The sequence below is a fragment of the Lithobates pipiens genome, unplaced genomic scaffold (genome assembly GCF_037356315.1).
Source record: "Lithobates pipiens isolate NorthernLeopardFrog02 unplaced genomic scaffold, aLitPip1_a1.2 Scaffold_13, whole genome shotgun sequence".
Taxonomy (NCBI): domain Eukaryota; kingdom Metazoa; phylum Chordata; class Amphibia; order Anura; family Ranidae; genus Lithobates; species Lithobates pipiens.
In genome coordinates this window covers 338724511-338752083 of record NW_027507718.1, presented here as the reverse complement: position 1 = coordinate 338752083, position 27573 = coordinate 338724511, and the positions used below count along the sequence as shown (strand labels likewise).

General features: G+C 41.4%; 1 protein-coding gene across 2 annotated transcripts in view; it reads left to right on the top strand.

The window, feature by feature from the left end:
• The window catches only part of LRBA (LPS responsive beige-like anchor protein), a 939113-nt gene that overhangs the window by 161066 nt on the left and 750474 nt on the right, over positions 1 to 27573 (top strand). For both annotated transcript variants that reach the window (XM_077477021.1, XM_077477022.1), the window contains exons 23-27: positions 5171 to 5349; positions 8483 to 8636; positions 17688 to 17868; positions 20131 to 20258; positions 25332 to 25439. In XM_077477021.1, coding sequence (XP_077333147.1) covers positions 5171 to 5349; positions 8483 to 8636; positions 17688 to 17868; positions 20131 to 20258; positions 25332 to 25439 — 750 coding nt within the window. The remainder of the gene's footprint in view (positions 1 to 5170; positions 5350 to 8482; positions 8637 to 17687; positions 17869 to 20130; positions 20259 to 25331; positions 25440 to 27573) is intronic.

Here is a 27573-nt window from a genome sequence, read left to right as displayed (position 1 = left end):
GTTTGTATAGGCGAGTAAAAGGTGTGTAAACGCATAGACCTTAAATTATTTTTTCATTGCCAGTATTGTAATATACTCATTTAGACTTGCGTAAACATGCTTAATTATGACACCCACGTGCAAGGGGCCTTATAGATAAGTTAACACATGTGAGAGTAAATAACTCTATTTTTGTTTTAGGCCCTTTGCACGTGGGCCTAACAAGTTCCTGAGTAAACATCAGTAAATTGACGCCTGTGTGCAAGGGGCCTAAGAGCAAATCTTCAAAGGCTGAGGGCTACTCTCCAAGACTTGGACTGGGAGGGAATGTTGTCATAGATTAACACAGAACAGAAATTCTTCAAAATGACTATGTGAACACACTGCAAAATATATTCCCAATACGTTTAAAAGGCTAAAAAAAAACACATACAAACCTATGTGGCTCGCAGTCGAAGTTAAAAAAAGCTATAAATAGCTTTAAAAAATATATATAAACATGAAGGAATACTATCATTTAAACGTTAGAATATACCAGAATATGTGAAAAGGAAATCAAGGTCACAAAAATTTCAAAACTAATGACAGATTGCAAAAGATAGGACAAACCCTAAAATATGATTCAAATCTAGTAATAGTAAAAAGATCAGGTCTGAGCATATAGGCCCTTTACAGAATAATCTGGCGTGGGGGACTGGGGACAAAGGGAAGGCATTCTTCTACAAAGGGGGAGATTTTACTAAAACGGAAGCACCCAGAATCTGGTGCAGCTGTGCATGGTAGCCAATCTGCTTCTAACTTAAGCTTGTTCTTTCAAGCCTGGAAACTGACTGATTTTCTGTTTCTAGATTTTGTACTCTCCCAGTTTTAGTAAATCAACCCCCAATTTGTCAAACAAATCTGATTTCTTTCTATGAGAAGGTAAGCAAAACCTTAACAAAGGGGTGGCTGTGGATATACAGTGGGGAAAATAATTTGATCCCCTGCATATTTTGTAAGTTTGCTGCTTAGAAACAAATAAAGGGTCTATAATTTTTTATCATAGGTGTATTTTAAATGATAGAGACCTAATATCAACCAAAAATCCAGAAAAAAAACGATACATATGTTTTAAATTTAGTTATAGTTTGCAGTTCAGTGAGTAAAATAAGTATTTGATCCCCAAGCAAAAGATGACTTTGTACTTTGTTGGGAAACCCTTCTTGGCAAGCACAGAGATGAGATGTTTCTTTTAGTTGGTGACCAGGTACACATCTCAGGAGGGATTTTGGTCCACTCTTTACAGATCTTCTCTAAATCCTTAAGGGTTCTTGGCTTTCTCTTGGCAACTTGAAGTTTTCAGCTCCCTCCCTATAAATTTTCTAAAGGATTAAGGTCTGGAGACTGGCTAGGCCACTCCATGACCTTGTTGTGCTTCTTGAGCCATGCCTTTTTTTGCCTTGGCAGTATGTTTTGGGTCATTGTCATGCTGAAAGACCCATCCATAACCCATCTACAGTGTTCTGGCTGAGGGAAAAAGGTTCTCACCCAAGATTTTACTATATATGGCCCCGTCCGTTGGCCCCTCAATTCGTCAGTCGGCCTCTGTGCTTGACTGTAGGGATGGTGTTCTTATGGTCATAGTCAGCATTTTTCTTAGTCCCAAACATGGCGAGTCCCCCTTTTCAAGAAGGCACATGTTCATTGACATGACTGTACGTCAAAATGATTCAGAGAAGGATTGGGAGAAAGAGCTGTGGTCAGAGGAGACCAAAATCATGCTCTTTTGCATTAACTGAACTTACTGTGTTTACACATTAAGGTCATGGAGTGGTCTAGTCAGTCTCCAGACCTTAATCATATAGAAAATGTATGGAGGGAGCTGAAAGTTTGAGTTGCCAAAAGACAGCCAAGAAACCTTAATTATTTAGAGAAGATCTGTTAAGAGTGGGCCAAAATCCCTCCTGAGATGTATGCAAACCTGGTCACCAACTAAAAATAACATCTTACCTCTGTGCTTACCAGTTTTCCTGGGGATAAAATACTTTATTTTACTCACTGAGCTGCAACTTAATTTATAGCATTTGTTTTATGTGTTTTTTTCTGTGTTTTTGGTTGATATTCTGTGTCATTTTAAATAAATCTATTAAAAAAAAATTATAGACCCTTCAAATCTTTAAGTGTGCAAACTTACAAAATCTGCTAGGGTTCAAATTTTCCTCACTGTAGTATACCTGGATTTGGCAAAAGCGTTTGACACAGTTCCGCACACATAGCCAATGTATAAGGGAAAGTCTACAGCAGGGGTCTCAAACTGGTGGCCTTCCAGCTGTTGCGAAACTACAAGTCCCATGAGGCATTGCAGGGCTGACAGTTACAAACATGACTCCCAGAGGCATAATGTTTTGCAACAGCTGGAGGGCTGCCAGTTGGAGATCCCTAGTCTACAGGCTTGGAAAAATCTGTAAATGGATAGAAAACTGGTTAAATTGCCATATTCAGAGAGTAGTGGTTAATGATTCATACTCTAAATAGTCTAAGGTAATTAGTGGTTCAGTTTTAGAACCCTTTTTAATGTTTAGAAATTGTATAACATTTGTTCACCTTAAACTGGAGAGTTCTCCTTGTTCCTTTTTATGAGATGGCAATAAAAAAATATAATTTGAACAGAAAAGATATAAAGTAGATTCTGGGATTAAAAGTACCATTTCAGGCTTTGCAGATGAAACAAAGTTATGCAATGGAATACCATTCCTGCCGGATGTTTCCAATTTACAAGCCAGTGTCAATTCACTGTTTAATTTGGTGACTGTGGCAAATGAGGTTTAATGTCAATAAATGTAAACTTATGCATCATGCGTACTGGGGGAATCCATGATGGAGAAAGATCTGGCTGGTAGATCATACGCTTAATGGCATGCAGTTTCCAAAGAGCTAAATCTTTTCTTGTATTGGGCAGTATGGACTGCAGAGAGAGATCATTTTGCTCCTGTACAAATCACTAGTAAGCCCTCATCTGGAATACGCAGTTAAATTTTGGGCACCAGTTCTCAAAAAGGATATTGGTGAACTGCAGAGATTACAGGGAAGGGCAACCAAACTGATTAAGAGGTATGGAGGAGCTCAGCTAGAATGAGAGATGAATTTATTGTCTCTTAAGAGGAGATTAAGGGGGATATGATGAACATGTATAAATATATATGAGGTTCATATAGTGAACCTAGTGTACAGTTATTCACTTTAAGGTCATCGTAGAGGACAAGAGGGCATGCTACATCTTGAGGAAGAGAGATTGCCTTGGTATGTTTTTTACATACAATTACTAAGGGTCTTGGAGCACTACTATTCCCATCACTGGCTACAACTCACAGGGCATAGAAATTCTTAATGTTGTTCCCTTGCTGAATGTATGAGCAAGAAGTCACTTTATCGCTGGGGAATACCATTTTGAGCTTTTTTTATTTTTTTTGTCCACAAGGGACTGACACCATGCTCGAGCACCCAGGAAGGGAGCCGTGCCTTGGAAATGGGTACATATTCTCTATTCTCTATAGCAAGTCTTTTGGGTGGTGAGTTGTCTTTCAGGACCTTTCCGGATACAACAGGTGCATTTATTTTGAGCTTATGTGATATTTTAATTGCACACAGGTGGTTTTCATTCACCTAAGGACGTGACTTCTAGAGTTAGCTGCACTAGAGCTTTTCTGGGGATTAAACTTTCACACTGGGGCCGCGACCGTGTTAACTAATTTTAACCACTACAATACAGGGCACTTTCGCCCCCTTCCTTCCCAGCCCAATTTTCAGCTTTCAGCGCTTTCAGTGACAATTGCGCGGTCATGCTACACTGTACCCAAATGAAATTGTTATCATTTTGTTCACACAAATAGAGCTTTATTTTGGTGTTGTTTATTCACGACTCCGTTTTTTTTTTTTTGCGATATAAGCGCAAAAATAGCGGAAATTTGGAAAAAAAACAATATTTTCTTTTTTCTATTTGAAAAGAAATCCAATAAAATCAAATTTTGTCATAAATTTAAGCCAAAATGTATTCTGCTACATGTTTTTGGTAAAAAAAATTCCGTTAAGTGTATAATGGTTTGTGTGATCACGGACATATGTACGCAAATGATCATGTACATGTGTGCAGGTGATCACGTACATATGTGTGCAGATAATCATTGGGACATGTGATTTTAGTGGGACATATGTGGGGGACATGTTTTTATTATTAGGGACATGTGTTTTTATTATTTGGGGACATGTGTGTTTTGGGGACAGATGTGGGGACTGTGTTTGTACTGTGTGGTGTGTGTTTACACTACACTGATGATCAGTGAGTAAAAAGCTGTAAAAAGCAGCCCATACTCACTGATCATCAGCCGGCTGCAGCGTTCTGCTCTCCTCTCCTCAGCGGTGACTTCCGTGTGAGGAGAGCCGAGCCGATTGCCTAGCAACCGGCTGTTTGTTTACATCACATGACGGCCGTGATTGGACACGGCCGTCATGTGATCAGGAGTGCCAATCACAGAGCCCTCCTGCCGATCTGAGATGTGCCGTGTCTGGGTGACACGAGCACATCGGGATCGCGCCGCTGCGCGGGCGCCATCCCGCTACTCCTGAATGACGTTCCTGAACGTCCTATCAGGAGTAGACGGCTCCCACCCGGCCGTATATATGCATTGGCCGGGTGGGAAGTGGTTAAGCAGCGCTTTTTGGCCGCTAGCGGGGAGATTTTAACCCCTAAGAAGGGGTTAAAAGGGCCAGTGTTGTGGTGCTGCCAAATCATTTTTCAGGCACTTTGGAAGCGCTGCCCCTTCATTTCAATTGTAATTCAATTGAATTTTTCAACTTTGATTTATCAAACTTTATAGACCATTTTTGTGAATTGGCTAGCTATAAGTGTAATGGTGTAAATATGAAACGCTGTCAAGGTGGAAACTCTACAGGAATTATTTATAATATAATAAGGCAGATGTCTCTTCTTGGTGCATGTGTTGTAAATTAGTGATTCACCTGCAGTGAATGTTTGGGTCACATTCACTGCTTTACAAATATACCCATACAGCTTTACCTACAAACAGTTTTTACAGTGACAGTAGAACTTTTCCAATGAGCCTCGAAGCAATATTAATGTTTTTAAAATACACTGTAAAAGCTGGTTTAAACTTTTTGTAGTGTTAGTAGCTAATTGCATTGTGTTATCTTTTAGGAAGCTGTTAAGCAGCCAGCAGTACATGAGATGAACCGAACGACTTCCCCTGACAGCCAGAGAAGAGATTCTAGATCTACAATGTTTCGAATTCCGGAGTTTAAATGGTCAATAATGCATCAGCGGTTACTAACGGACCTTTTATTTTCAATAGAAACTGATATTCAGATGTGGCGAAGGTATGTTTTTTTTTATAATCTGTATGGGCAGGACATTGCTTTATTTTTCAGTGTTTTAGATTCTGAAATAATTTTGGGTACCTCCTAAATAACATTTTTTTTTAGTTCATGTCTATGGGTCCAGTATGGATTTATTGACTTATAGGTCAGTTGTGTGAGTACATGAAAACCATATTTCTGGATTTTTTTAACCTTTCAAATTTATATTCTTTGTAAGGAAAGAATGTCGGTATGCTTTGATGAAATAATTCTGCAGTTAATATTTTTAAAGGTTCCCATTTTTAAAATTTTACTGACTATGGAATGATCCTTTGCTTTTTTTTTTTTTTTTTAAATACATGCACAAGCTATGCTGTGTATATCACCTAGTTCCCTTTCCCATGAGACCGTCCCTTCTGAATACATTTGAATGATCCAAGAGTTTCCAGCCTGTCTTGTGTTTATGGTCACTGTCCTGCTGAATAGTAAAGCGCCCAAGTCTTAAAGTGGAACTAAATTTTCTCAATCCACAAACTGTTTATACCTTTTAAAGTGCTTGTAAACTCTAGTTGTTTTTAGAGAAAAAAAATGCTCTACTTACCCCTTATGTGCAGTTGATTTTGCACAAAGCAGCCTTGATCATCCTCTTCTCGGGTCTCTCTTCAGCTCTCCTGGCCCCTCCCACCTGTCACGTTCCCCACAGTAAGCAGCTTGGCTAAGGGGGGGGCACCCAAGCCGAGTCACAGCTCCCTGTGTCCATTCAGACACGGACCCCCGATTCACCCCACCCCCTCTCGCTCCCGTTGCTGTCAAAGTCAATTAGCCAATGGCGCTGCTGTTGTGTCTCAGCCAATAAAGAGGAGAGTCTAGAAGGACTGAGGGACTTGTGAACATTGCTGGAGAGAGATGGGGCTCAAGTAAGTATTAGGTGTTGGGGAGGCTGCTACATACAGAAGGTTTTTTTATCTTCATGCATGGAATACATGAAGATGATAAATCTGACATTACAACCCATTTAAGCTGCTAGCATTAGTAAATTGATAGAGAGGTATATTATATTTACTTGCTTTGAATGTGTTTTATTTATTTTTACATTTCTTTAGTTGATTCCTGGTCTCTGGCTTAGGTCAATACAATGTCCTACATCCCAGGAATCTTCAGGAGGGAAGGAAGGGCTTTCTTGGTTTAGTACACCTTCCTGTCTGCATGATTGACATTAGGACAGGTGGATTCCAGGAAGTACATGAATCATCTGCCCTTACCCCAGGTGTCCATGGCTATAAATGCTAGGGGGTGTTTTTCAAAGTGATTTCTCAAAACAAAGCATGAAGACATGGATGGATGGGCGAGTTTGCTTTGAGTATTAAGTGAATAGCTGTTTCATGTTATGATACTGTGATAAAATTTAGTTCTGCTCTAAGTCTCTCGCAGACTGAAATAAAATGTACTCTACAATTGCCATCAGTACTATAGTTTAATGATTAAAATTTAGGAAATGTCCATGTTTTTGGGGTCAAGTTGCTGACAAGGTCAAATGCATTTGGGTTTTGTTTTTTCTTTCTTTGTTCATTTTCTTCAGTTTTAATCACATTCTTTGTATGCATATCTTTGGTAGCCTTGTGAATTATGTTTGTATGTATCACAAAAGCAAGTCTATAACCTATATATCTATTATCTTAATCATAAGTACAAGAGACAGGCAGAGTATTCATACACCATGGGTTTATAGGTGTGTACCTTTAGGTGACTGGACAGTGGCAAAAATTTGGTGGACACGTCCCTCTTGGTCCATCTTCTTTAGCATTATCCCACTCCATGAGTCCTAGGTTTTGTTGGTGTCTGAAGAACATAGACTTTTTCTCCTTCATGGACAAAATCACCCTTTGATTAAAGCATATTTCCTTATTTCAGTGAACTTTTAATAGTTTGTTTTGGAGCAACTTTGTCCAAACAAACTTTTTTTTTAGCTCCCTAACCAATGCAGCGACTGTGAAATCTGTATGTAGACTCAGCTATATACAGTGCCATGTTCCGACCGTGGAATGTGAATATTCTATCCCACTCTTGAAACAAAATTTAGTTGGGATGAGCACTGTTCTGCTTTTTATTTTTATGAATCGTGATGTCATCCCTTCGCCTCTCTGCCATTGTTTTCTTGCATAGCATACAAGGTCCCTTGTAAATGGCAGAGCTGTGTTCAGCCCAACTCGTTTTCCTCCGAAGGTGGTTTTAGCATTCCACCTCAATTAGGACAATGTCCTACCATCCTTGTTGCTTGCTCTTAAAGCCTGGTATACACTAATAGTTTTTTTTTTTTCCGGGTTGAATAAAAAAAAAGGCAGCTCCTATCGGAGCTGCTTTACTAACAGTCCAATGTTAGTACAGCAATCTCCCCCACTGAGCAGTTGTGTTCTGATAGGGGGGATGCTTGCTACAAAACTGCAGACCGAGTGAGGTAGGGCTATAGTCGAGTTGCACAGGGGGCATTTCCTCCTAAAGCTTTACCAATGTCCAATCCTCTGAAAGTATATACCTATAACCCATGATGTATGAATGCTCTGCTTGTGTCCTGTACTGTGCTCCAAGATATGGACTTTATAGGCAAGTTAAAATTCCTTTTTACCATTCCCATAAGACATTGTTTACTGAATGTTCCAAATATTTTTTTCAGGCTAATGCAACTTCTCTTTTGGCTGCATTCACACTGGCGTTCCGCCACAGTGTGAATGTAAGCAGCTATCTGACTTCTGCTGCTGCTTGACAGCTGTGAACGACTAACTGTGGCTGCTCAAAGTTAGTTTAGCAGCGATCTTGAACTGCAATAAATAGCTGCAGCCACCGACAACTTATCATTGCAGTGTACAGGCTTGGCGGCCACAACTAGCTACTCACAGTTGTCAAACAGACCCCCAGGAATCGTTAGGTTCCTGTTGCTGGCATTTGCATCGTGGCAAAATGCCATGCGAATGTGGCTTTAGTGTAGCGTAGAAGAATAGCAGGTAACCAATTTATTATATCATGGTAAGGCGTCCAGAGAAGAAGCTGTTCCACTTCTTCTTATTCTTATTGATAATTATCAAGCTAGACCCCATTATTCACAGCATTAAAAATTACTATGGAATTTGTTTTGATTTTTTTTTTTCCTTTGTTACAGTCACTCAACAAAGACAATAATGGATTTTGTGAACAGCAGCGATAATGTTATTTTTGTACATAATACAATCCACCTTATATCACAAATAACAGACAACATGATCATGGCGTGTGGTGGTATATTACCATTACTTTCTGCTGCAACCTCTACTACTGTAAGCATGCCATTCTTTTTATAATTTGTTAGCCTTTTGTATGAAATTTGTGTACACAATATGGTTTTAAGGGAATCTATAGTATGTGAATTTTTTTTTCACATAAGTATGTGAATGTGTTGAGCAAAATGTATAATGTATTAATGTGTGTTTATTGTTGGTTATGACTGTATGTTGAGGGTCATTGGTATAGGTTGACACTTTCCTGTCTTGTATCAAAATGTTATTTTCATTCCTTCAAGTCATGCTGCAGTTTCAGGACCCACAAACCTTCCAATTCCTTGGACACAGGGTTCAAAACGTCCTTGGCCAACCAAAAGATACAAGCCTGCAGATAAATTGGCCACTGCATGAAGACCAGCCCTTACTAGTTTTGTCAGTGGTAGTGGGACATCTAATGGTGTTTGAAGAGATTTGGGAAGCTCACATTGCTGACACATGGGTGCAGGAGAAAGCATATAGAGTTTCATCTTCATCATCCTCCCTTGATATTTTTGCTTTTTATCTTAGCATGTCTCAGCAACTTCAGACCCTAGCTGTTAAAGGATTGTTGTATTGGGGTTCTTATTCTCGTTCTTCCCTTTCGTGAACAGTTTTGAGGGTTTTATTCAAACCTGTTTACAGCCCTGAAACCCAAAAGACTTTAATCCCACCTTGGACTAAAAGGCCTTCAATGTTTTTATGTGCGCGAAAATTTCTTATGTAATCTATTGGTTCAGTTATTGCCTCTCTTCACCAAAGAGTTTTTTTTGCCAATCCTTGACATAAGGAATAAGTGTTTTACATATTCCTGTCTTTCCAGGTCATCCTTGTTTTCTTACATTTTGCTCTGGGTGGCATCCACTATTAGTTTTTGGCTCTTTCCCTTGGTTTTGCCTTGGCCTGGGAGCATTCACAAATGTCATCGCACTACCTCTGGGCTTTTACCGGGATTGTCTACTGCTGTGAGAGAAGACCACCTTGACTTTTTACTCCAATGTGGCATCTCTAATTTCATCACATCACTTAGGGGCCATTTTAAAAAATGTTTTAATATGACTTTCTGCAAGAATTTTCAAATTTTTCTAGTTGAATCCAATTAGAAAAATAAGAGTGCTGTGGGAATCTAGTGTGAAAACCGTTATAAATAGACCCCATAGAATACTTGGGCCTTTACCTGGATGCCCTTCAGGCAAAGATCTTTCTGCCCTGGAAGAAGTTGATGAAGCTGTAATTTTAGATTCAACAAGTTCAATCCTGACATCTGTCTTCTCTGTCAAGTTGCATGCAAGTTTTTGCATTGGCGTTATCCACCTTGCAAGCAATTCTATTTTGCTCAATTGCACATGAGAACCTTGTAAAGGAACATTTTAATAATGTGGGACCAATGCCCATAGCCAACATTAATTGGTTGCATCCTCAAGCCATGACTTTGTCATGTTGGTTTTTATATGCGTTGGTGAAGGGTAGATTTATTTTCTTTCCTTACAGCAAAAGATTGTCATGATGCATGCCAGTATTCTAGGTTTGGGAAGGTTCTAAATTGTGTTAACTGGGCTGCTTGGTAATAAAGCCAGAGTTGGGAACCCCTATGTCTCTCCGTTCCATTCCCATATGTAGCAAATAATTTTCTATTAGAACTTCATAATATCTGAGCATCTAATTGCCACTGGTAGAGAACAAAAGAAATATAGGAACCTCTGTATTGGTAATATTTACTGTATTCTACCTATCCATGACATGTCAAAAGCAACCAGTTAGTAAATTCGTCCTCCAGATGTTTATATAGAGCACGCTTGAGCTGCGAGAGGGAAGAGTTAATGCGAAGGCCCAGGTGTGTGTGTGATGCATCTTGCCAGATAAGAGAAGCTATCTTGCAGTATAGCTAGCATATCCAGGGGGACATTGACATTCAGAGCCATCGACTTTGTCTCATTTACCCTGAGGCCAGAAATTTCACCAAAACTGTGCAAAACCTATTAGGGGAAGTGGCGAAAGTAAATTCTTTGTGAATAAAGCACACTTATGGTCCTGGGGCCACACTCCACACCTTTTAATATTCAAGTTAAAGAGGAAGTAAACCCTGATGGGTTTACTTCCTCTTTTTTTCCCTGCAAAGGTAAAGCATAATGGACTACTATGCATCGCATAGTAGCTCATTATGTGTCACTTACCTGACACAGGAGCCAGCGAAGTCGCCGCTGATCCCTGTAGTCTGCCGCTGATCCCTGTAGTCCGCCGCATCCATGTTGCTGGTGGCGTCTCGCAGCTCCGACGAATCACAGCGGCGAAGCCGCGATGACGTCACTCCCGCGCATGCGCACGGGAGTCGCGTCTCGCAGCTCCGCAGCTGCCACTCGGCGAAGCCGCGATGACGTCACTCCCGCGCATGCGCACGGGAGTCGACAAATTAGGCAAATCCATTCATGGATTTGCCGCATTTAGTGCGCCTGCGCGCCGCTGTCTACGGCGCATGCGCCGTAGACAGCGGTGCCCATTTTCGGGCAAATATCTCCTAAACCATATAGGTTTAGGAGATATTGCTTGGACCTACAGGTAAGCCTTAATCTAGGCTTACCTGTAGGTCCAAGTTGTTTGGAAGGGTTTACTTCCTCTTTAAAAAATATAGCAATTGTGATGGTCTCAATCACTATAGCAAAAAATTGTGTATAAAACGAGCATCCCTGGTACCTTGTATGAGTTTCAGGAAGATGTCCCAGTAACTCATGTTTTAGCTTGGGGTTGTGAATATAATAATTGTAGAAAGTAGGGGGCCAAATCCCCATAATTTCAGTAGCCAAGTAGGTAGGGTCTAGATACCGAATTAAATACTTTTTGCAAAATGATCAGTAGCAGAAAGTCTTCTTGGGAGGAGCCTCCATCCCACCGAAAGTTTGAGCTATAATATTGACCACCCTTCTGATATGATCAGGACTCTGCCTGCCGGGAACCTGACCTGACCTGATCCTGATAGAGGACAGCCTGTTTGCGAATACCTTTTGTTAAAAGGTTATGGTCATTATTTATCAATGAAATAGGTTCATAGTTGTGCACCTCATCCAGATCTTCTTTGTGATTTAGGGACCACAGAGTTAAGCCATGTTTAAAGCAGGATCCAGGGCATCACCTCTCGTAAGGGCATTAAAAAAACCTTTCCAAATTGGGGCACCAGTACCTCCTTGAGTTGCTGGTAATATAAACTCGGGAACCCATCAGGGCCTGGTGCAGAATCCTGTTCATGTTTAATCTCCACCAAAATTAAGGCCCCCCCCATCCCCCCCACTCCTCTGGTCTTGCATCTCCTTAGCTGAGTGTTTCAAGAATTATGAAATATTTTTATGTATCCCTGGCCATGACACAACCTTGGGTAGTCTGAGCTAAATTGAGCTCCAATCTACTGGTGTCCATCTTCTGACAAAAGTAAGCATTCGGTTTATAACCCTTAGTGATGGCTGAAGGTCCTGGTCTAATCTGATGTCTGCCTTTTGCTTCCGTTTAAGTTGAGCAGAAATCTGTATAATCTTACCACAAACTGTCGCTTTATGTGCAGCCCAAATTAAGATATGGCATCATCTATATTAGTGCGGAACTAGTCAAGGATTCTATACTTAATTTCTGCACAGCCAACAAGGGTTGCTCAAGAGTGACTCATTGGGCTTGATTTACTAAAACTAGAACATGCAAAATCTAGTGCTGCTGTACATGGTAGCCAATCAGCTTCTGATTTCAGCTTGTTCAATTAAGCTTTGACAATAAAACCTGGAAGCTTCTATGCAGAGTTTCACCAAATTTCGCACTCTTCAGTCAACCCCATTGAGTCACTACTGATGAGTCCACAGAAAGAAATCATAACTAAAGAGTGGTCTGACTTGGCTGTTGCCCTTATAGAGGATTTTTGAATAGTGGGCACCAGGATAAATTAAACAAATATGTGGTAAATGCATGCATAAGTAATTCATTCACAGCAATCTGTGAATAAATAAACTACAACTATCATCTTCCACCAGAGCATATGGCTTTTAGTAAAACTCTGGATAATGCCTTTGGAGAAAAGGGGGCTTGTAAGAGGTACTCTTCAAATCCAAGAATTGTGCAAGCCAGCCGTCCCAGAGCTGTTCAAGATAGAAAAGCTAGCTGCATAAGAAGTTATCTTCTAGCTTTGAAGAGTAGAAACAGTAAGACCAGGAGGAACACAGGAAACATCCAAGAGTGGACATAGGTTTGATGATTGGTCCACCCATCTATTAACACAAAGACATACACCAGAAAAAAACAGGACATATGGAATGAGCTAAGGCCCAATAACTACGGGGAGGCAAAATAATTGTAGCTGACCTGGGCCATTCAACCATAATCAAATCATATAACATATAGAAACTCATTGGTAAGATGTACGTAACAAGAGGTAACCTTTTAGGTGGAGATCATTTAAACCCTGTGCCGCAAGGCACCAAGAGTATTAGTGAACTAGCTAAAGGGATAAGTTCACCTTTCAAAACATTGGAACATGTTCCACTGTATTTAGGGTGGAACAAGCTCCTGCACCCTCACTCCTTTCAGTAGGTGGGAGATTTTCTCTTTGCACACACTGTCAGAATTCAAAACCGGCACAGCTGTGTGGGAAAATTTCCTCTGCATGAATAGACTGAAACTACCGTCGGCCACCACGGCAAATGGTTTGTAGTTCTGAAATGAAAGATTTCAGGGTAGATGAGAGTTCCGTGGGTGATTTAATTTTGGATTGTTGTCATGTTGGTGAGAGAGGCTGGGAGGTGGGACACAGTCAAATGGAATGGATCTCAGATTGGCTTCTTGTGAAATAATGCCCATCCTTCCCAGTAGATCCTCACCCATTGGGAAGGAAACCATGGAATAGATTGTGTTAAAGAGTATAAGATAGTATGTAAAAGCTTGCATGTATTTAATCTCCTTGTGGGTGAGTGACAGAAGCAAGGGTTTGAGAGCCCCGCCTTTCTGAATGGTGAATAGTGAGCTATTGGCAAACACTTGCGTGACATGTCCCATGATGGATAAGTTGGATGATTCTCTAGATTTGTTCATCACTTACACTTTGATCCTGTAGTAATGAGGGTTTACAACTATATATCCCTGGGTGGGCCATTTGCATTGTCTGATTGCAGGGCTTGATGGACCCTATGTAACTCCAATTGATGAGCCAGTACTCTTGGAGAAAGAAATGTGATACAATTTTCACCTCCTTGAGCGACTCAGGGAGGCCACAAATTTTAAAGTTGCCGCGTCTGCCTTTTCAAGATCTAGCTTTGCCAGACCCTGATTGAATTGATTGTACAAGTCCACAGTGCTCTGGGTATTTTGACTAATTGAGAAATTGTAGCGCCCAGTTTGCATTCTATATTCTCAATCTGGGTGCCAAACGCTCATCAGCTTTAATGGTGGTTGTAATCTACATGGGTGTTTTGGACAGGCCCTTTTCAAGGAAATGGAAGCTTTTATGAAACAGTTTAGTGTCCCATATCATCAGAAGGACTTTGGGATAGCAGGCCTGCTAGGAGATTGAGAGAGTGTGCTGAGAGATAAAGAAATCATCGATTTCTCCCCAGCGGAGATTTAGTTTAAGCCGGCGACTTTGTCAGGAGAGGATTCACTTACTGGGGATGAGCACCCAGGATGGAGGGTCAGTGCTACTGTACTGGCCTAAGCTTCCTTCACTACCTCTGAGCCATGTGGCTGAGTTGCGACTGCTGTCCTTCCTGCCGCAGCTGAGGAATGGGATATCCTGCAGTCGGGAATGGGCTGGTCTCTCAGTCCCTTAAGCCATCAGGTAATGCAGAAGCAGATTTGGGAGCTACTCTACTCCCAGGCAGGTCTATTGAGACTCCCTGGGGTGCTAGGACTTTCAGGATCCAGCCTGCTTGGTGCAGACAGTGCTCACTATGCAAGGGCATTTAGAGCCAGAAAAAAAAATCGCCAGATGTTCCCAACAGCAGCATTAAAAACGTTCTTTGTGCATAAGGCCTTTCTTGTATCTTAGTGTAGACTTCTGGTAAAATCAATGAGCCAATCGTATAAGTGGGAAAACTATTGATTTGCTATTTTTTCGGGAAATTTAAGTTACCCTTTAGCCTAGGTTCACACTTGTGTGATGCGGGAACCAGCACGATTACAGCACCGGTTTCTGCATCACATCTCTCCCACAGGCAATTCACACTTCCCTCTGAACCGCTGATGGTGTCAATACATTGTTGACACCCCAAGATCGGTTCACAGATCGCAGTGCGAACTCTAAACTCACACAGGAATCGGATCACGTGGATGAGAACACCCATGTGATCCGATTTCAGTGTGGGGTGAAAGTCCCTGCACCTTTTTTGGTGCAAATTAAATGCACAGACGTTGCATGTGATCGGCCCGCAGTTTAGGTGCAAATCATGTGCGATGTCCATGTTCACACAAATGTGAACCTAGGCTTAATGTTAATTTTGCTGCATTTATATACAAATTAGGAAATGTCTGCTTATTTTCTTGAATGCTTATAAGAATACAGCTATTCAGATAAGCCACTAGTTTGATCACAAGAGACTTCTTGAAGCTGCATTAAACCTTTTACTGCCAGGTCCGTACGAACCTACAGACGTGCCTGCAGGTGGCCAAGCCACTTAAATGACCAGAAACTTATAGCAGAATTGATCAGCATACTCTGCTGAACAATTCTTTAACTTTGATCAGCGAATTGCAACCCGCTGATCAGTTATTAACCCCTAATGTAATTACCGCCCCCCCCCCCCCCCCATGACGCCACTTCCCAGTCCCCTGCCTCTCCACCTCCTGCCACTAACTTCCATCTAAAATGCCTCCCTTCCACTCTCCTTTCCCATCTCATTCACCCCCCGCCCATCCCCTGCAGCTACCATCATTAGCTGGCATCCCTCCTCTTCCACTCCCACCAGCTTCAAGTGCTGCATGGGGCTTTTTTGGGAGGGGGGATCCAGACGTGCCCCCCTCCTCCAGCTGCCCCCGCACCCTGATCCATGGGCATGCTGAGCGGCATCCCTCCTTCCCTCCTGCAGCTTCTCCCTGCACTGATCTCAGTGATCTGTCAGGCTGGGGAGTGCAGCAGGGTGAGAGCAGTGAGGGTGAAGTTGGGGCTTGATAAACGTGTTTACCAAGCTCCCCCCTGTAGTAGAGAGGGTGCAGGCAGCGATCACTTCCGATTGCTCCTAGACCCCCCGCACTCACCTGTCCACAGTGACTGTCTCCCCCCGCACTCACCTCCCTCAGCTTCCACAGGAGAAGCCGGAGGACAATGGCGAGTATTCGCTCTTGTCACAAATGGTTGGGTTCGGGTTGCAATGCTCTGCATCTCGAGCCCAACCTTTTTGAAGCCAATTGGAGCCTTAGGCTCTACTCGCGTGGCAGCACCCCTGTACCCCTAATGGACCGGTCGCTCCTGGTAAGGCCCCTTTCACATGGAGCATACTCTGTCAAGCAGATCTGCATTCTTAGCGGGGGGCGGTGGGGATCTGTCTGATCCCTGCTGAGTAGGCAGATGACAGGATTGCTCCGCTGATGCAGAGTGGACACAGCCAACTATTCTCTATAGGGAAGTTGGCTGGAAAGGGACCGCCTGTGCAGTTCAATCGGATACCATCCGATCCTATCTGCTATTCCCATCCCTCTGTTTTTAGTGGACTGGACTTAATTGAATGCAGGTGGGGGTGTGTCAATTTACATCAGCCTCCATAAAGAACAATGGGTGGTCCGACTGGGTCTGCCTAAAAAAACGGGCAGGCAGGTCCAATAGGTGTGCTTGTGTGCCATTGATGTAATTTGGGATTTAGCACCTGTACGAAACGAGCCGTTGCTCCCAATTTTACAGCCATGTAGGTCCACATGCATATTCCTGGGCTCACACAGTCTGTGTTTGGGGTCATGTACCCACACGAATTTCAGATTGCGAACAGAAACTATGCCTGTTCAACCGTTGCATCACAAATGACATAATTGGGACTGCCTGTACGGAAGTAAATGGAACACCTGTACATCCCTGTGAAGGTAAACCTGGCTCCCCAATGGGCGTGCACTTTAGTATGCCACATGTGAGGGATGCTTTAGTAGCAATTTAGCAGGAATTTTGTAGGTTATGATGTGTTTATGTGCACTATTATTGATTCGATAAACATTTGCACAAATATCGTGCTGCCTTAAAAACCTGTAGTACCTTCTTTTTATTCTACTGGCTATGTGCTTTCAGAAAATTTATGGTTTGGGGGGTATTTTACAAATTCCGAAAGCTGTAAGTGAAAAAGGAAAACCTGCTAATGATGATTTTATTGTATTTATTTTTTTGCAAATATATTGGTTTGATAAACATTTGCGCCAATACCACAGGGACTAAAAAAATCAGTAGCACCCTCTTTTTATTCTAGAGGTTAAATGCTTTCAGAAAATATATGGTTTTGGGGTCTTTCACAAATTCTGGAAGCTGTAAAGGAAAAGGGAAAACCTTCAGATTTTTTGAGAAATTTGGCTATTTACATTTTTGCGTACGTAAATGAAATTTTTTTTGTTTAACACCATACAGTTTAAGCTTTTATATTTAGTAGGAATTTTGTAAAATTAGGTGTGTTTTTATCTACTATTAATGGTTTTGGTGTATATTTTGCAAATATTTTGGTTTGATAAACATTTGCACAAATACCGCAGGGTCTAAGAAAAAAAATCAGTAGCACCTTCTTTTTATTCTATTGATCATGTGCTTTCAGAAAATATATGGTTTGGGGGGTATTTTACAAACTCTGAAAGCTATCTATAAGTAAAAATAAAAAAGCAAAGGAAAAATTGCAAAAATGGTCTGGCCACCTGAGTGTTCAAAATGGAGCACAGGGCCTGGCAGCGAAATCTGAAATCCGATGGTTAGGGGCTGTTGCATTTGTTTGGTTTTTTTTGTACACGTTCTTTAAAATGTAACACTTTTCATAATATACAGTTAATAAATGTATATGGTTTGTTTTTCTCCTCTTGGAGCAGCCTAGAATTTCTGTTGCACGTAAAACCATAAAAAGCTGTTTTGGATTTATTTTTTTGTTTCAGCATGAACTGGAAAATATTGAACCTACCCAAGGTCTTTCTATAGAAACAGCTATAACATTCCTTCAGAGAGCAATAAGTCTTGTAGATGTCCTTATTTTTGCAAGTTCATTGGGCTTTACAGATATTGAAGCTGAAAAAAATATGTCATCTGGGGGCATCTTACGGCAGTGCCTTCGATTAGGTAAGCTCATCATAAAGCATATGTATTCATTTATTAAACATTTCTAGCAGTGATCTTACAGTATACGTCATGCCTATGAAGTGTTGCTAACTGAGAGCCACCTGCACTTTCTGCTGCTGTAGATTTTTGCCTGCATGTCAAAAATACAATTGATATTTATTATGGTTAACCAACAAGGAAGCAGATTAACAGTTAGTAACTATACAGACCTGTCCAAGGTCTCATAAGCACTTCAAGTGATTGTAGAGCACCTTTTTTTACTTTTAAATAATAAACATGTTATACTTGCCTGCTCTGTGCAATGGTTTTGCACAGAGCAGCCCAGATCCTCCACATCTGAGTCCCCCCCCCCCCCCCCCCCGCACTCCTGGCTTCACCTCTTTAGCAAGTGCCCCTATAGGAAGCCCCTTCATACGGGGGCACTTGTGCAGGCTCAATCCCTAGCTGCACTGCCTACTTTTATAGACAGCTCAGCCCTACCCCCTACTTTCTCAAAACCAGTGGCCAATGACTCCTGCTATCAATCTGCCCTATGACGAGAGAGATAACAGACAGCTGCTGCACTAGGGCACAATGCTGGCTCGAAATTGGGTTTAGGTAAGTATAAGGAGAGGATAGGATCCTGTGGCACAGAATGTTTACTTTAATGCAGAACATGCATTAGGGTAAAAACTCTCTTTCATCTTTCCATGCCAGAGGACAAATAGAATGGACAGACTGTAAATGAACCCTGAGACAAGGTTTTGGTAAAATTGCAGACACTACTACTTTAGTTTAACGACTGTTTGAAACAAAGCAATACCACTTATAGAACATGCAAATATTTGAACATTTATTGGTGTATTTGACTATTTTTGCTGCCTGGCCCTAAACTCCACTCCAGGCATACATTTTAGTGCAACGCAGTGTGTTACAATGTGTGGTAACATGTTACAATTCGCTACTACATGGTTATTTATCAATGTAATTTAAAAGGAAATTAGCTACTGCAATGCTTTGCATTGACGCACTGCAGTATTTGTGTGTGTGTGTGCATCGCATACCAGCGCCCACAGGTTATATGCACCATAAAGTGGTCTCTCGCTATCGTGTGTTTTTTTTTTTTTTTTTTTTTTTTTTAAGATGGTGTTTTAGGCCTCATTCACATGGCCAAAAAGGGCATTAAGTAGAAGTTGAAATGTTCTGCTAGAAGTCCATGAACTTAGAAATGCAGCCCATGAATGGCATGCTGGAAGCATTTCTCTGCTGCCATAATGTTATATGTTGGTTGCTGCAAAAGGTCTAACCACTTCAGCCCCTGAAGATTTTACCCCCTTCCTGACCAGAGCCCTTTTTACAATTTGGCACTGCGTCACTTTAACTGATGGTGGTATTTGATCATCTCTCAGGGTTTTTATTTTTTGCACTATAAACAAAAAGCCACAATTTTGAAAAAGAAAACCATGTTTTTAACTTTTTGCTATAATATCCCCAAAAACTTTAACAAAATCGCAATAAGCGTATATTGGTTTACGCCAAAGTTTTAGCGTCTACAAACGATGGCAAGGATTTATGGCTTTGTGTGTTCCCTGGATGTGTTCTAACTGTATGCAGATAGGACTGACTGGGGGAGCAGACGGATCGCTGTTCTGTCTTAGTAGGAACAAATTATTTGTGTCCTCTCCCCTGACAGAGCAGGAATTTGTGTGTTTACACACACAAATGCCTGTGCTGTCTCTTGTGCCCCCATTCACGTGTAGACGGCAGGGATCGCGCTCGCCGGCCACGTGCAGCGCAACCCCCACTGTGTAGATGATGTGCACCCCAGGTGGCTTTTGGGGAAGCACGTACCCATACGTCTTGCCCAGCTGTGCCATTCTGCCGATGTATATCGGCATGAGCCGGTCGGCAATTGGTTAAGAGATGTCACAAATGTGCAGAAACTGAGATATTGAATATGTATGCTGCATTTCTTCACAGCTGGTTGCATTGTGTTCGCTACCATTTTAGGCAAAATGAGATGCGAAATAAACAGAATTCTTTTGTTAATGGGGTTTTTAAACAGCCTCTGTCTGACCTCTTTACCACCCCATAATTTCTTCTGATTGCTGAAAATCTTTCATTTTCCATAAAGAATTTTATTAAAATGTACTTGCATCATTTTCATAAACTGATTTATGTATTTTGTTGTCAAAAGTAGCAGAAAAGGCTGGTCTTTGCACTGTAATTCATAAGTTATTTGGAAGCTTTTGTAAACCGAATTATTTATTTTTTTCATTTTAGTTTGTGCTATTGCTGTTAGAAATTGTCTGGAGTGTCAGCAGCACTTGCAATTAAAATCCACAGGAGAAAATATGAAAAACCAGAAGGCAATTCATGGCCTGGTGGGAACAGCAAAGTCTGCTGCAAAGGTAATGTCTATGTGCAAGGCATGGCATGGTACTGTGTGTTTCTCATTAAGGTCCATACAAAAAGGACTGTGTGCACTCAGAATTTATTGATCACAGAAACTTGCTTAGCCATAAAACCCCATGTTGAGCAAACCTGTTCCATAGTGACACCGAAAGTATTGTCGCCTAATAATAACATTAAATTGGCAGCTTGCTATTTATAATCATTCCTATTATTGGCAGCTTGCTTTTATAGTAATTTGGATGGTGTGAGGTAACTGAAGCACCCAGAGGAAATTGACACGCATATAGAAAGGAAATAAAACCTCCCTGAAAAAAAACAGCCCTTAGTTGAAATTTATTTACCAAACTTTTTCTCTTTGCAAGGTTTCAATACTAATCACGAAGTCGCAGAGATAAAGGAAAGTATCAGTTTATGCTAAAAAAAGAACAAATGGTAATGTTGCATTATGGTTGTGTGGTTATCATAATGCAGTAAACCCAGAGCATTGCAGCATGCAACACACGATTTGCACTGCAACAAAATAAGATGTGGAGCAAAAGTATTCCCAAATCCTCTTTCAGTACAGGATATGAGAGCGGCAGGCTCCAACTACCTAAAATAGGAAACCTATCTTCCCCAATCAGTAAGTCACCTAGAGTACTTGTTCATTTCCTCTGGACTAATGGGAACATCAAAATGTCAAAATGCGTTATTTTCCTTTTAGGCCTTCAGGGTGGTTGCAGGAGCCTCCCAGTATATGCCGAACCCCCCCCCCCCCCCCCCCCAATGATATTGTAGAGAGAGGACCGGGAGAGGTTGCATCTATTGGCTTTTCTGAGACTCAGTTGCTAGTACCCTAGTTTTGGACCCTTTCCTCCCTATTACCACCTTGGTTTTTCCCAAGGTTTGTCAGTCTGAGGAGAAGCAACTATCCTTGTGGGGTCAGGGGCTCTGGTGGAGCCCTCCTTTTCTCACATTTGGTCAAGCCCCAAGTCCTCCACTGTGTTGCTTCAGGACATGTGGGGTAGGGGGAGCCCTCATGGCCAGCTAATCCCCTGATTTAGGCTGCAGATTGTTGGACCATGGTCGCTGGCATCCCTGAATCTTTTTAGGGGGAAGGGGGGGTGACAGGGGTCTGCTGAGCCAAGTGGCATACTTCCACTGTGAGGGCAAGGATGGAGTTCGGTACCATGGTGTGAGTCTTCCTGAATGAGCAGCAATACTAGTATTTGGTATACTCTGGTGCTGGTATCCATAGACACCATGGAGGGATCACAAGTGGGTAGAGGATGTAACAGTAGGTGTGCCTTCATCTTCCCTGGAGTTTTACAGCAGATTTCATCAGGTCAGCAGTGCTACACAGTGCCGTCTGATTCGGCCATGCTAGCTGCTACTAATCTGGCAAACTTCTCCGAGGTAGGTTGGTTAGGGTTTTTAATATGGCTCTCCCTCCTAATCTACCCATGCTGGGGAGCAGGCACAGTGTTGGGTACCCCTGCAAGGATGTCCTCTCTTCTGTTGTTGGTGTCTAATTTACAAGCGCAGGGTTGAATGTGCTGTGTGTTTCGGTCTGGTTCTGGTAGCCTAACCGCTGAGAGGTAAGCTGAAGCTCCAACCTGTTAATCCATTGCTACGCTTAAACTGTGCAGGGTATACAGGTGTATTGCTTTTGTATATTTTACGTTATTTGGGGTATAAGCAAGGAAGCTTAGAAACCTCTGTGTTGTATTAGTGTGCTTTTACTAAACAGAAAAAAAACTGCGCATGCAGCTGTAGGGGAAAAAAAAATTCACTGCATACAAAGTATATCAAAATATGCATATGATCTACACATGCCCAAACTTATTTATCCTTCCCAGCAAATTAACATAGACAATGTATGCAAAAAGTATATTGTACAGTTACTTTATTTGGTTCTTCCTGATGGAGTATTGTTATGGTTCCGTCCTTCTGAGTCCTGCAAAAAACTGTTTTGTTTCTCACCACATGGCTTGTTAAAGCCCTTTCCCCCTCCCCTTCACTTTTTTTGCCTACATCATTTGCTGTTCCGAGTTCATGAACCAGTCCAATGAGTTAATTTTCATATCAATAGGGGAGGCCTAGCTTCTAAAACAATACATGGTCTTAAAATGTTTGTTCATATTTATGCTATAAAAATCACTAAAATAGTCTAAATCACCAAAATGGCAAAACACAAATGCTATTGGGATCTGCTTGCACCATTTTAGGATGGATTATCTTTATTCAGGATTTATATAGCGCCAACAGTTTGCGCAGCACTTTATTACACTCCACTTTCATGCAGCAAGGTGAGGTAAAAGCCTGCTGCGATTTAAAGGCCAAGTTCATCTTTAAAATAAAAAAATGCAAGTTTTTGCAGGAAAAAAGTAAAAAAATTTTTTTCTTTTCACAGGAACCTGAAAAGCACTGCACGAACTATCATTGGATTACGGGTGCTGTGCCAGGTTTCTGCAAACTCTTCCTCCAGCTATCTGCCCCTATTTCTGTATGGGCTTTAATTTGGATGGTTAGAGGAATTGTCCGAGAACTGCAAGTGTGGAGAAACAGCACTTGTATTCCATTGAAAAGCACCAATCAGTCTGCCTGGTATAAGATGGGATTTGTAGTTCATTCAGTCATTTTTTTTTTTTATGTGAATGAATGATACAGCTGTGTGGGAGAAGCCCTGCACAGCCATGTCAATTTCAATAGTGATATCTGCTGCTGGAAAGGAACCCCTGAATTCTGTCGGGGGGGGGGGGGGGGGGGGGTGCTTGGCAACACTTATGTTAAGGGTTCTGACATGTTTCTGAAGATGGCTTTTAACCAGAACATTTTGTGCTCGATTTTAGGGCACTAGCCCACCCCTAGGCTGAACTAGACATATAAAAAGTTGATCCTGCAACATTTTAAAGTAGTTGTAAAGTCCTAAAAATATATATTTCTTTCTGTCGAAATAAATGTTTTAATAATCCATTGTTAGTAGAAAAAAAGGTTTTTCTTTACTTTTCATATAAGTAAGTCACGGGATCGGCGTGTCTTCTGCAGCGCATTACGTCACTTTTGGAAGTGATGCATGCCAGCAAGGATCATTATTTCTATAGAGATTAAAAGCAAGCATATAACCCAGTGACACAACACTTTACCTTTCCTTAGCCAACTAATAGATTTTACAGATCAAAACCATTGTCAAGCAAGAGAGGTGAGGAGGACAGGGGGTGTGGCTTCAAACAATGGGAGCTATAGGCATGAGTGTAACTGTAAATGGGTGTAGAAAGCTTGCAAACTGCATGTTTCAGCTTCTGTTCTTAGCATGGCCAATTTACAACCAGGAAGTAGAGAACTGGCAGAATCAACCCGATATTGGATAACAATTTCAGAAAAAATGAACATTGTATAAAAAGACAAATTTTTTAAGGTTACAAGCACTTTAATGTCACACTTGCACAGGTGTTTAGCCATGCTGCGAATCCCAGTGGCAAGCATCTGTTGATACCTGTGGCTGAGTTTGACAGCTGTGTGCGGTTAGCTGCAACTGCCAAGCCCCTACAGAGCAATGACAGACTGCGGCTGCAGTAAAATTCCTGTTTAAGGTAGGCAGAGCTTCTCCCCATGCTGTCCTGCTAGATTGCAGGAAATTGAACTAACTCTGTTTTTTCCTGCATTAAGGGGGAGCACTTGAAGCCCAACTTAGGGCAAAACAAAAGTTTTCCCTGCTTTGAGGCTGTGCATGCACTGCACAGATTAACTGCTTGTTTTTGTCTGGGGAGAGGAGAAAGGAGGTTTACGCACCTAATCCTCCAATCCTCCAATCCTCCCAGCACTCCCTACACTCCAGTGGTCTCAAATGGTGGACTGTTCCTAAGGTTGTCGAGCACAGAGCAGGCTCCATAGACGAGGAACGATCCGCTGAACCATGGGGGAGCACCGTGGACTGAAGTATTGGGTGAGCAAAAGCTTTCTCCTCAACCCTAGACAAAACAAACTGTTGACCTATGCAGTGCATGGAAAAACTTTTTTTTTTTTTTTTTTTTTTTTTTTTTTTGCGCTCAGAGGTGAGCTTTAAAACCCGTTTTGATGCATGCGGTACTGCAAATCACGATGATATGAACTACTCCTAATGAGTATTTATAGAATTTTGTGCAAGTTCTAGCAGTCTGCTCTAAAATCTCAGGGCCTATTGAGCATGCATGTTTATGGGAAAAAACTATTTCTTACAGTATAAGTTCACCTTTAGTAAAAATAAATACATCAGCCTGATTTTGCAACTAAATGTATATTTATAATTTTACGCTGGAGCAAAGCATTGCACCTGCTATCAATGGATCACAGTTGCCAAGTTGGGCTCCTGCAGATCCTTCATTAGGAACTACAAGCCCTACTGCCCCAGTAGCAGATGAGACTTCTATTTCATTCACAGATCTGTGTATGAATGATGTGGCTGTGTGGGTAGAGCCCTGCACAGCTATGCTGTTTTGAAAATGCTACTACAGGGAAGGGGGTTTGAGGTGAGGGGTGTTGTGAACATGTTACATGCTACAGTCAAATACGTGGGGGTAACCTGTTCATACCTTTGAACTTGGCCTTTAAGAATAAGATTTTGATAGTCCTGGCCAGAACGCTAGCTACATATGCTCTCCATATGCTTGCATGGGTTTCCTCCCACACCCCAAAGACATACTGGTAGCTTAACTGGTTTCTGCTTAAATTTGCACCAATGTATGTATGCATATGAGATACGAATCGGAGGTTGCAAGATCCTTGAATAGGGGCCGATGTAAATGTACAGTATGCAAAGTGCTGCATAAATTGTTGACGCTATATAAAGGCCTGTAAAAATATGTTAAATATTTCTTCACCCACTTAAGTATATGGAAAGTTTTAGTCCATGCTTTGCAAGAGTGGTGCTGATTTATCTCTAATATGATTTAATGCAGTTCGTTTTTGTACAGTGAGATCTGTTAACCGGAGTGAAAAGAGGAACTTCAACTTAATATTGGTATTAATAGTGGGGGTTACTAAAGCATGTCAATGAATTTAACATCACTGCTGGGGTTTTTTTTATTTTTTTATTTTTTTTTTGTTTTCAGAGTCCAGTTGACATACTTACAGGCGGAATTTCTCCCGTCCGAGACTATGACAGACTTCTACAAGACATGGATATAAACAGGTTGCGAGCTGTGGTCTTCAGAGATGTGGTGAGTGAAAGATCAATACCCGAGTTCTAGATTACCTTTTGAAATTTTTATGTTGGTGTTACAGGAATTTTTAGAGTTTACTCACTTTTTTTTTGTAAGCTGACCATATAGAAAAAAGGGTAATCGAATTTACAGGCAAAACTTCCTCCAGGCTTGTGTGCCTTCCACAAAGACCGTAAACGCAAGCAGTTACCCTACTAAGCTTCTATTCACACCTGAGCATTTTGTAGTGTTTCCCTATTCACTTATCCAATCCTCCATGCTCCTAGACTGGTCCCGGCAGCGTCTCCTACCCTAGGCTCCAGCGGTTCAAGGTCTGACATCAAGACCAGTGTAGGCTCCATAGCCCTTCATTGCATAATTGCATTGGGTAATAGACTAAATATCAAAAAATATGGCTGCGCTAAAACTTATAAAACAAAATTATAAAGTGACATAATTTTTCTAATTTTCAAAAAATCCCAAAAACATGCAAAAATAGTGCCAAAGTAATAATTTCCAGGCATATAAGCAGTCCAAAGAAAAGGAAAGATGGATAGGATGCTGAATCTTAGTCCATTTTCGGTGACTCTCAAAAACCACCCTTTACACATGTAGCAGGTGCACCCAGAGTAGAAAGAGATTATCCACCACCAAATTAGAGGAGGCTTACCAGCTGTCAAGATCTCTTTTTAAGGAGATCATACGGGCTTGTAAAATGTTACGTTCCTGGTCCCCACACTGGGCTCTGTTGGTAACACCAATCTATCTGCTCCCTCTTTATGGTATATCTCGTTCCACCACAATCATTTAGTACGGCAAAGAGAGGAGGAGGAGGAATGAAGAAGTCACTTTTGACGAAACGACGTAGGGTGAGCGGCGTGCTGACGTCACCGCATTTCCACGTTAATCCGGAAGGGCGGGCAGTGCAAACAAGAGAGAGCCGGCCGGCTTGTTTTTTATACGCTATACGCTTACACTCTGCTGGGAATTCGTGAGTTGTTACTTTACTTTTTATATTTTAATAAATCTTTACGGAATTATGCTATGGGAGCTTTTTTTCTTCTCTTTGCCGTACTAAATGATTGTGGTGGAACGAGATATACCATAAAGAGGGAGCAGATAGATTGGTGTTACCAACAGAGCCCAGTGTGGGGACCAGGAACGTAACATTTTACAAGCCCGTATGATCTCCTTAAAAAGAGATCTTGACAGCTGGTAAGCCTCCTCTAATTTGGTGGTGGATAATCTCTTTCTACTCTGGGTGCACCTGCTACGTGTGTAAAAGGTGGTTTTTGAGAGTCACCGAAAATGGACTAAGATTCAGCATCCTATCCATCTTTCCTTTTCTTTGGACTGCTTATATGCCTGGAAATTACTTTGGCACTATTTTTGCATGTTTTGGGGATTTTTTGAAAATTAGAAAAATTATGTCACTTTATAATTTTGTTTTATAAGTTTTTTAGCACAGCCATATTTTTTGATTGTTGTATATTGTGTGTGTCTCGCATTGGGTTGCAGCAAGAACTTACTACTGTCAGTATTAACACCAATATCAAGTTTTTGTTTTATTTACACTTGATTTTTTCATACATATTTGTCTAGCACTTTGTTTAGACCAGCGCTGTTTTTCGAAGGTTTTATTAATAGACTAAATAGACTGAGCAATTAACCCTTGTAGTGAGGATGCAGTCCAACTGCAAAATTGTATTTTCAAGTTTTCTGGAGCTGGGCTTTAGAATTCTCAGAGTAAGTCAATGACATATAGCACTGGGCACTATCCTTTATTTGCACTGTTACACCTATGAATTTCTTACTCTGTCATTTTCACTCTTTAGTGGGTCAGTGCTGAGGGACTGAGAGCTGACCTCCACTGGCATCTACCTGCTGATGCCCCTGCTTTGCAAGAGCAAAGTGGAACTCCCATCTTCAGGCTGTCCCTCTCTTACCAAAGCCCAGGACACACAACCGCTGGTTAGGAGAGGGAGAGCGCTGTGAGACAGAGGTAAATCTATGCCTCAATTTTTTCACATACAAACAATGAAACTGGAAGTAATGTCACTTCTGGGTTCAGGTGCAACATTTACTGGCTAGTACAGCCAGGGGACACATCTAACCAAGCCGATCTGTTTTTGGTTAGTTGGTGTGAAGGCAG